The following is an 11,634-nucleotide window of genomic DNA, read 5'->3' as shown; positions in this document are numbered from 1 at the left end:
ATGGGAGAGGTGTTCATCCATTTATAATGTCCTCACGCGGGGGGGGGGGGGGGTCTGAAAAAAAATGACTTTTGCGGACGCGTATGGACTTATATAAGGAAAAAAAGTGGATTTTTGTGGGGGGGGGGGGGGATAAAAAATCCAAAAAAATTGTGGACGTCATAAATGGATGACCCCTTATATGAAGATTTCTCTGTTTAACTGACCTACTAACACATCCCCTGACCTACTAACACATCCCCTGACCTACCAACACATCCCCTGACCTACTCACACATCCCCTGACCTACTCACACATCCCCTGACCTACTCACACATCCCCTGACCTACTCACACATCCCCTGACCTGACCTACTCACACATCCCCTGACCTACTCACACATCCCCTGACCTACTCACACATCCCCTGACCTACTCACACATCCCCTGACCTACTCACACATCCCCTGACCTGACCTACTCACACATCCCCTGACCTACTCACACATCCCCTGACCTACTCACACATCCCCTGACCTGACCTACTCACACATCCCCTGACCTACTCACACATCCCCTGACCTGACCTACTCACACATCCCCTGACCTGACCTACTCACACATCCCCTGACCTACTCACACATCCCCTGACCTACTCACACATCCCCTGACCTACTCACACATCCCCTGACCTGACCTACTCACACATCCCCTGACCTGACCTACTCACACATCCCCTGACCTGACCTACTCACACATCCCCTGACCTACTCACACATCCCCTGACCTGACCTACTCACACATCCCCTGACCTACTCACACATCCCCTGACCTTACCTACTAACACATCCCCTGACCTACTCACACATCCCCTGACCTACTCACACATCCCCTGACCTACTCATACATCCCCTGACCTGACCTACTCACACATCCCCTGACCTGACCTACTCACACATCCCCTGACCTGACCTACTCACACATCCCCTGACCTGACCTACTCACACATCCCCTGACCTGACCTACTCACACATCCCCTGACCTACTCACACATCCCCTGACCTACTCACACATCCCCTGACCTACTCACACATCCCCTGACCTACTCACACATCACTTGACCTGACCTACTCACACATCCCCTGACCTACTCACACATCCCCTGACCTACTCACACATCCCCTGACCTGACCTACTCACACATCCCCTGACCTGATCTACTCACACATCCCCTGACCTACTCACACATCCCCTGACCTGACCTACTCACACATCCCCTGACCTGACCTACTCACACATCCCCTGACCTACTCACACATCCCCTGACCTGACCTACTCACACATCCCCTGACCTGACCTACTCACACATCCCCTGACCTACTCACATCCCCTGACCTACTCACACATCCCCTGACCTACTCACACATCCCCTGACCTGACCTACTCACACATCCCCTGACCTACTCACACATCCCCTGACCTACTCACACATCCCCTGACCTGACCTACTCACACATCCCCTGACCTACTCACACATCCCTGACCTGACCTACTCACACATCCCCTGACCTACTCACACATCCCCTGACCTGACCTACTCACACATCCCCTGACCTGACCTACTCACACATCCCCTGACCTACTCACACATCCCCTGACCTACTCACACATCCCCTGACCTGACCTACTCACACATCCCCTGACCTGACCTACTCACACATCCCCTGACCTGACCTACTCACACATCCCCTGACCTACTCATACATCCCCTGACCTGACCTACTCACACATCCCCTGATCTACTCACACATCCCCTGACCTGACCTACTCACACATCCCCTGACCTGACCTACTCACACATCCCCTGACCTGACCTACTCACACATCCCCTGACCTACTCACACATCCCCTGACCTGACCTACTCACACATCCCCTGACCTACTCACACATCCCTGACCTGACCTACTCACACATCCCCTGACCTGACCTACTCACACATCCCCTGACCTACTCACACATCCCCTGACCTGACCTACTCACACATCCCTGACCTGACCTACTCACACATCCCCTGACCTGACCTACTCACACATCTCTCATTCACACATCCCTGACCTGACCTACTCACACATCCCCTGACCTGACCTACTCACACATCTCTCATTCACACAGTTAATTTAACTCACAGGGTGATGGAACTTCCCTCTCATTACTTAAAATATTTTTTGTTAACTATATCACTTTGACATCAGAACAGAGGCATAGCATTGAAGGGTGGGGGGGGGGGGGGGGGGGGCAAGATAAGTTGGAAAAAAATAATTAAAAGCTTATTTTAGCTGCAGTTTTGAATTATAAATATAAAAAATGTATGGGAGGGGGGCGCAAAATTAAAAGTTTGTCCCCGGGCGCCGAGAGGGCTTGCTATGCCTCTGCATCAATATGTGATAACAAATATCTAGCATAATTTTACATATCTAGTAGTAATTAAACATAAATAAAACCATTTAAAAATAATAAATTGAAGAAGCAAAGTTTGGAATAATGTATTGAATTAATGTCAAAATATAAAATGTTCAAATTTATTTTTTCAGATCTAAAGAAGCCCAGTGGAACTCTGGTGAGTCACATTTTGATTGTCAGGTAGCATTTAGTGATATTGTATTATTACTGTTGAGACACCTTGTACCCAGGTGTTGAGACAGCTTGATGTACCGAGGTGTAATGATGTGATGTAATGTAATGATGTAATGTAATGATGTAATGTTTGATTTCCTCCAGATGAGGGATGTCTGAGACTGTACATCCGAGGGAGAGCCAGCAATTTTTATGGGCCTTCAGATGTGACAGACTACAACCCATCTCTCCCATCAGAAGCACCACAGGAGAAACTGGAGCTTGAGTGGGTGTATCCATTCACAGTCACCAGGGTTGGGTGGTGCCCCATTAGGTCACCAGGGTTGGGAGGTGCCCCATTAGGTCACCAGGGCTGGGTGGTGCCCCATTAGGTCACCAGGGTTGGGAGGTGCCCCATTAGGTCACCAGGGCTGGGTGGTGCCCCATTAGGTCACCAGGGTTGGGAGGTGCCCCATTAGGGCACCAGGGCTGGGAGGTGCCCCATTAGGTCACCAGGGTTGGGTGGTGCCCCATTGGGTCACCCTTACCTTGAATGGGTGATTGACTGGTTATTGTGACCTTAACTTGAAGCAGTTATGGCTACAGAGGTCGAGACTGCAGATCCAACCTGTACTACCTGCCCACTGGTGAGGTCATTTACTTCACGGCAGCGGTGGTGGTGCTACACAACGTGGAGGAGCAGACACAGAGGCACTACCTGGGCCATACAGATGACATCAAATGGTGAGTGGCTCACATTATTAATCTAGAGTTAGTGGTGAGTGGCTCACATGCCTAATCTATAGTTAGTGGTGAGTGGCTCACATGACTAATCTATAGTTAGTGGTGAGTGGCTCACATGACTAATCTATAGTTAGTGGTGAGTGGCTCACATGACTAATCTATAGTTAGTGGTGAGTGGCTCACATGACTAATCTATAGTTAGTGGTGAGTGGCTCACATGACTAATCTATAGTTAGTGGTGAGTGGCTCACATGACTAATCTATAGTTAGTGGTGAGTGGCTCACATGACTAATCTATAGTTAGTGGTGAGTGGCTCACATGACTAATCTATAGTTAGTGGTGAGTGGCTCACATGACTAATCTATAGTTAGTGGTGAGTGGCTCACATGACTAATCTATAGTTAGTGGTGAGTGGCTCACATGACTAATCTATAGTTAGTGGTGAGTGGCTCACATGACTAATCTATAGTTAGTGGTGAGTGGCTCACATGACTAATCTATAGTTAGTGGTGAGTGGCTCACATGACTAATCTATAGTTAGTGGTGAGTGGCTCACATGACTAATCTATAGTTAGTGGTGAGTGGCTCACATGACTAATCTATAGTTAGTGGTGAGTGGCTCACATGACTAATCTATAGTTAGTGGTGAGTGGCTCACATGACTAATCTATAGTTAGTGGTGAGTGGCTCACATGACTAATCTATAGTTAGTGGTGAGTGGCTCACATGACTAATCTATAGTTAGTGGTGAGTGGCTCACATGACTTATCTATAGTTAGTGGTGAGTGGCTCACATGACTAATCTATAGTTAGTGGTGAGTGGCTCACATGACTAATCTATAGTTAGTGGTGAGTGGCTCACATGACTAATCTATAGTTAGTGGTGAGTGGCTCACATGACTAATCTATAGTTAGTGGTGAGTGGCTCACATGACTTATCTATAGTTAGTGGTGAGTGGCTCACATGACTAATCTATAGTTAGTGGTGAGTGGCTCACATGACTAATCTATAGTTAGTGGTGAGTGGCTCACATGACTAATCTATAGTTAGTGGTGAGTGGCTCACATGACTAATCTATAGTTAGTGGTGAGTGGCTCACATGACTAATCTATAGTTAGTGGTGAGTGGCTCACATGACTAATCTATAGTTAGTGGTGAGTGGCTCACATGACTAATCTATAGTTAGTGGTGAGTGGCTCACATGACTAATCTATAGTTAGTGGTGAGTGGCTCACATGACTAATCTATAGTTAGTGGTGAGTGGCTCACATGACTAATCTATAGTTAGTGGTGAGTGGCTCACATGACTTATCTATAGTTAGTGGTGAGTGGCTCACATGACTAATCTATAGTTAGTGGTGAGTGGCTCACATGACTAATCTATAGTTAGTGGTGAGTGGCTCACATGACTAATCTATAGTTAGTGGTGAGTGGCTCACATGACTAATCTATAGTTAGTGGTGAGTGGCTCACATGACTTATCTATAGTTAGTGGTGAGTGGCTCACATGACTAATCTATAGTTAGTGGTGAGTGGCTCACATGACTAATCTATAGTTAGTGGTGAGTGGCTCACATGACTAATCTATAGTTAGTGGTGAGTGGCTCACATGACTAATCTATAGTTAGTGGTGAGTGGCTCACATGACTAATCTATAGTTAGTGGTGAGTGGCTCACATGACTAATCTATAGTTAGTGGTGAGTGGCTCACATGACTAATCTATAGTTAGTGGTGAGTGGCTCACATGACTAATCTATAGTTAGTGGTGAGTGGCTCACATGACTAATCTATAGTTAGTGGTGAGTGGCTCACATGACTAATCTATAGTTAGTGGTGAGTGGCTCACATGACTTATCTATAGTTAGTGGTGAGTGGCTCACATGACTTATCTATAGTTAGTGGTGAGTGGCTCACATGACTAATCTATAGTTAGTGGTGAGTGGCTCACATGACTTATCTATAGTTAGTGGTGAGTGGCTCACATGACTAATCTATAGTTAGTGGTGAGTGGCTCACATGACTAATCTATAGTTAGTGGTGAGTGGCTCACATGACTAATCTATAGTTAGTGGTGAGTGGCTCACATGACTTATCTATAGTTAGTGGTGAGTGGCTCACATGACTAATCTATAGTTAGTGGTGAGTGGCTCACATGACTAATCTATAGTTAGTGGTGAGTGGCTCACATGACTAATCTATAGTTAGTGGTGAGTGGCTCACATGACTAATCTATAGTTAGTGGTGAGTGGCTCACATGACTAATCTATAGTTAGTGGTGAGTGGCTCACATGACTTATCTATAGTTAGTGGTGAGTGGCTCACATGACTAATCTATAGTTAGTGGTGAGTGGCTCACATGACTAATCTATAGTTAGTGGTGAGTGGCTCACATGACTAATCTATAGTTAGTGGTGAGTGGCTCACATGACTAATCTATAGTTAGTGGTGAGTGGCTCACATGACTTATCTATAGTTAGTGGTGAGTGGCTCACATGACTAATCTATAGTTAGTGGTGAGTGGCTCACATGACTAATCTATAGTTAGTGGTGAGTGGCTCACATGACTAATCTATAGTTAGTGGTGAGTGGCTCACATGACTAATCTATAGTTAGTGGTGAGTGGCTCACATGACTAATCTATAGTTAGTGGTGAGTGGCTCACATGACTAATCTATAGTTAGTGGTGAGTGGCTCACATGACTTATCTATAGTTAGTGGTGAGTGGCTCACATGACTAATCTATAGTTAGTGGTGAGTGGCTCACATGACTTATCTATAGTTAGTGGTGAGTGGCTCACATGACTAATCTATAGTTAGTGGTGAGTGGCTCACATGACTAATCTATAGTTAGTGGTGAGTGGCTCACATGACTAATCTATAGTTAGTGGTGAGTGGCTCACATGACTAATCTATAGTTAGTGGTGAGTGGCTCACATGACTAATCTATAGTTAGTGGTGAGTGGCTCACATGACTAATCTATAGTTAGTGGTGAGTGGCTCACATGACTAATCTATAGTTAGTGGTGAGTGGCTCACATGACTAATCTATAGTTAGTGGTGAGTGGCTCACATGACTAATCTATAGTTAGTGGTGAGTGGCTCACATGACTAATCTATAGTTAGATGTCCTCAAGTAAAATGTTTTGGGCACTGGATAGCACCACAGCTGCTCCATATATGGCAGGCATGGATATAAACTGTCAGACTATAGACTGGCAGGCATGGATATAAACTGTCAGACTATAGAATGGCAGGCATGGATATAAACTGTCAGACTATAGACTGGCAGGCATGGATATAAACTGTCAGACTATAGACTGGCAGGCATGGATATAAACTGTCAGACTATAGACTGGCAGGCATGGATATAAACTGTCAGACTATAGACTGGCAGGCATGGATATAAACTGTCAGACTATAGAATGGCAGGCATGGATATAAACTGTCAGACTATAGACTGGCAGGCATGGATATAAACTGTCAGACTATAGACTGGCAGGCATGGATATAAACTGTCAGACTATAGACTGGCAGGCATGGATATAAACTGTCAGACTATAGACTGGCAGGCATGGATATAAACTGTCAGACTATAGACTGGCAGGCATGGATATAAACTGTCAGACTATAGACTGGCAGGCATGGATATAAACTGTCAGACTATAGACTGGCAGGCATGGATATAAACTGTCAGACTATAGACTGGCAGGCATGGATATAAACTGTCAGACTATAGACTGGCAGGCATGGATATAAACTGTCAGACTATAGACTGGCAGGCATGGATATAAACTGTCAGACTATAGACTGGCAGGCATGGATATAAACTGTCAGACTATAGACTGGCAGGCATGGATATAAACTGTCAGACTATAGACTGGCAGGCATGGATATAAACTGTCAGACTATAGACTGGCAGGCATGGATATAAACTGTCAGACTATAGACTGGCAGGCATGGATATAAACTGTCAGACTATAGACTGGCAGGCATGGATATAAACTGTCAGACTATAGACTGGCAGGCATGGATATAAACTGTCAGACTATAGACTGGCAGGCATGGATATAAACTGTCAGACTATAGACTGGCAGGCATGGATATAAACTGTCAGACTATAGACTGGCAGGCATGGATATAAACTGTCAGACTATAGACTGGCAGGCATGGATATAAACTGTCAGACTATAGACTGGCAGGCATGGATATAAACTGTCAGACTATAGACTGGCAGGCATGGATATAAACTGTCAGACTATAGACTGGCAGGCATGGATATAAACTGTCAGACTATAGACTGGCAGGCATGGATATAAACTGTCAGACTATAGACTGGCAGGCATGGATATAAACTGTCAGACTATAGACAAGAATCCCCCCTGATCATTTGTGATGCGACATATATGGCAGGCATGGGTATAAACTGTCAGACTATAGACAAGAATCCCCCCTGATCATTTGTGAGGTTGTGATGTGATAAAGAAAAATAAAGGTGTCCCCTGATCATTTGTGAGGTTGTGATGTGATAAAGAAAAATAAAGGTGTCCCCTGATCATTTGTGAGGTTGTGATAAAGAAAAATAAAGGTGTCCCCTGATCATTTGTGAGGTTGTGATAAAGAAAAATAAAGGTGTCCCCTGATCATTTGTGAGGTTGTGATGTGATAAAGAAAAATAAAGGTGTCACCTGATCATTTGTGAGGTTGTGATGTGATAAAGAAAAATAAAGGTGTCACCTGATCATTTGTGAGGTTGTGATGTGATAAAGAAAAATAAAGGTGTCACCTGATCATTTGTGAGGTTGTGATGTGATAAAGAAAAATAAAGGTGTCCCCTGATCATTTGTGAGGTTGTGATAAAGAAAAATAAAATTGTCCCATCTGGGAAAGCTGTTCTAACTAGAGAGCACCTTTCCTAATCTTGTTGTCCTAATGTTGTTGTCCTAATGTTGTTGTCCTAATGTTGTTGTCCTAATGTTGTTGTGGCCTAATCTTGTTGGCCTAATGTTGTCCTAATGTTGTTGTCCTAACGTTGTTGTCCTAACGTTGTTGTCCTAACGTTGTTGTCCTAACGTTGTTGTCCTAACGTTGTTGTGGCCTAATCTTGTTGGCCTAATCTTGTTGGCCTAATGTTGTTGTCCTAATGTTGTTGTCCTAATGTTGTTGTCCTAATGTTGTTGTCCTAATGTTGTTGTCCTAATGTTGTTATCCTAACGTTGTTGTCCTAATGTTGTTGTCCTAATGTTGTTGGTCCTAATGTTGTTGTCCTAATGTTGTTGGTCCTAATGTTGTTGTCCTAATGTTGTCCTAATGTTGTTGGTCCTAATGTTGTTGGTCCTAATGTTGTTGTCCTAATGTTGTTGTCCTAATGTTGTTGGTCCTAATGTTGTTGTCCTAATGTTGTTGTAATTGATGCCAAAAACTGGGTCCAAAACGTTAGGGCACTTGGGCTCTGTATATCAGGCTTATGTTTTTGTATCCAGATTGGCCAAATGGGGAAACTGGTGGTCAGATTCTAGGCACATACCAAGTGTATAGGCTTTTGAAAAATTCAAAGTAGAAAAAGTACCACTTCCGGTTATCGGAAATTGCTCAAAAGTTGATATGGATCTACGATTTTGATATAATACTTATATATGAAATTTTATCAACCAAGCTGTAATGATACTCAAGTTTTCATGTTTACAGACACACACACACAAATACAGACAAGATTGCAAAACTGTTCTTTCGATTCAGGGAGCTGTAAAAGGGTCGAGATTTGCAGCTAATCTCAATTTTTTTTTGCTCGATTACAAGACTCAATACTTTGTATATACAAGAAAGTAAAAACTAGCCACAGATGTTTTATTCTGACTTTTTGCAAGGGAGATAACCTCCTCTAATGTTGATATTTTTAGAGCAGTTTTATACTAACTTTAGGAGGATTGTTAGGTAATTAATTTTAACACAGGTTAAAATAGTTTAAACGTTATAAGGTGCTAATTTGTGTTTTGCTTTATCTTAAGAAAGAAAAAACATCTGCTCAAAAAAAGTCTATACCTATGTTTTATTTTCGATTCATAGTATTTTATTTGACGTGTAACATTTACATATGTCCATACTGAATATTTACTTGTTTAGTTTCAATCATTTAGACCAGCGATTCAACAATTATTTCTTTATCTGTGATTTTAGTATTTTATTCCAATTAATTCAGTTACAAATTTTGAGTAACAAAATAATCAGCCTTGCCCAGTAGAAAGATATAACAAAATAATTAGCCTTGCCCAGTAGAAAGATATAACAAAATATAACAAAATAATTAGCTTTGCCCAGTAGAAAGATATAACAAAATATAACAAAATAATTAGCCTTGCCCAGTAGAAAGATATAACAAAATATAACAAAATAATTAGCCTTGCCCAGTAGAAAGATATAACAAAATATAACAAAATAATTAGCCTTGCCCAGTAGAAAGATATAACAAAATAATCAGCCTTGCCCAGTAGAAAGATATAACAAAATAATCAGCCTTGCCCAGTAGAAAGATATAACAAAATAATCAGCCTTGCCCAGTAGAAAGATATAACAAAATATAACAAAATAATTAGCCTTGCCCAGTAGAAAGATATAACAAAATATAACAAAATAATTAGCCTTGCCCAGTAGAAAGATATAACAAAATATAACAAAATAATTAGCCTTGCCCAGTAGAAAGATATAACAAAATAATTAGCCTTGCCCAGTAGAAAGATATAACAAAATAATCAGCCTTGCCCAGTAGAAAGATATAACAAAATAATCAGCCTTGCCCAGTAGAAAGATATAACAAAATAATCAGCCTTGCCCAGTAGAAAGATATAACAAAATATAACAAAATAATCAGCCTTGCCCAGTAGAAAGATATAACAAAATAATCAGCCTTGCCCAGTAGAAAGATATAACAAAATATAACAAAATAATCAGCCTTGCCCAGTAGAAAGATATAACAAAATATAACAAAATAATCAGCCTTGCCCAGTAGAAAGATTTAACAATTTTCTTTCAATTTTTTTGTTATCTAAGTTCTGACCTGGTGGTTTATCAGGAAGGTGAAGTAGAGTTTATCTATGTGTCAGCCATATATGAGGTTTAGTGAGATATGTTCCATGCCCTAACATGTAAACTTAGGGCTGAATGAGGTGAGATATGTTCCATGCCCTAACATGTAAACTTAGGGCTGAATGAGGTGAGATATGTTCCATGCCCTAACATGTAAACTTAGGGCTGAATGAGGTGAGATATGTTCCATGCCCTAACATGTAAACTTAGGGCTGAATGAGGTGAGATATGTTCCATGCCCTAACATGTAAACTTAGGGCTGAATGAGGTGAGATATGTTCCATGCCCTAACATGTAAACTTAGGGCTGAATGAGGTGAGATATGTTCCATGCCCTAACATGTAAACTTAGGGCTGAATGAGGTGAGATATGTTCCATGCCCTAACATGTAAACTTAGGGCTGAATGAGGTGAGATATGTTCCATGCCCTAACATGTAAACTTAGGGCTGAATGAGGTGAGATATGTTCCATGCCCTAACATGTAAACTTAGGGCTGAATGAGATGAGATATGTTCCATGCCCTAACATGTAAACTTAGGGCTGAATGAGGTGAGATATGTTCCATGCCCTAACATGTAAACTTAGGGCTGAATGAGGTGAGATATGTTCCATGCCCTAACATGTAAACTTAGGGCTGAATGAGGTGAGATATGTTCCATGCCCTAACATGTAAACTTAGGGCTGAATGAGGTGAGATATGTTCCATGCCCTAACATGTAAACTTAGGGCTGAATGAGGTGAGATATGTTCCATGCCCTAACATGTAAACTTAGGGCTGAATGAGGTGAGATATGTTCCATGCCCTAACATGTAAACTTAGGGCTGAATGAGGTGAGATATGTTCCATGCCCTAACATGTAAACTTAGGGCTGAATGAGGTGAGATATGTTCCATGCCCTAACATGTAAACTTAGGGCTGAATGAGATTTAGTGAGATATGTTCCATGCCCTAACATGTAAACTTAGGGCTGAATGAGGTTTGTCCTACTGACCTAGGTCTGGTATCTGAATACTTTTGGGACAGCAGTTGGGCACTAACCCCCTCGCTTCCATTCGTTCCATACCTTTGCACCTGCAAGAATTAAATTAGGTAATCAAAATAACAAAGGGGAAGTCTTTTTTGAATGAATGCAATATTAATTTTAAATTGAAACGGTTCATTGAATTAGAAAATAACGAGAATAGTTTGTAGTAATATCCAAGTTGTGTATAG

The 11,634-nt window shown here is 42.2% G+C and overlaps 1 protein-coding gene across 11 annotated transcripts in view; it reads left to right on the top strand.

Moving 5' to 3' along the window:
- LOC131935712 (echinoderm microtubule-associated protein-like 2) overlaps positions 1-11,634 on the top strand; it is a 64,852-nt gene that overhangs the window by 29,249 nt on the left and 23,969 nt on the right. For all 11 annotated transcript variants that reach the window (XM_059292273.1, XM_059292272.1, XM_059292275.1 and 8 more), the window contains 3 exons: positions 2,572-2,597; positions 2,759-2,885; positions 3,188-3,337. In XM_059292273.1, coding sequence (XP_059148256.1) covers positions 2,572-2,597; positions 2,759-2,885; positions 3,188-3,337 — 303 coding nt within the window. The remainder of the gene's footprint in view (positions 1-2,571; positions 2,598-2,758; positions 2,886-3,187; positions 3,338-11,634) is intronic.

The sequence above is a fragment of the Physella acuta genome, unplaced genomic scaffold (genome assembly GCF_028476545.2).
Source record: "Physella acuta isolate Inbredline_101_S28 unplaced genomic scaffold, ASM2847654v3 ptg000155l, whole genome shotgun sequence".
In the NCBI taxonomy this organism is placed as follows: domain Eukaryota; kingdom Metazoa; phylum Mollusca; class Gastropoda; family Physidae; genus Physella; species Physella acuta.
Note: the sequence above shows the minus strand (reverse complement) of the source record. Positions and strands in the feature narration are given on the sequence as shown.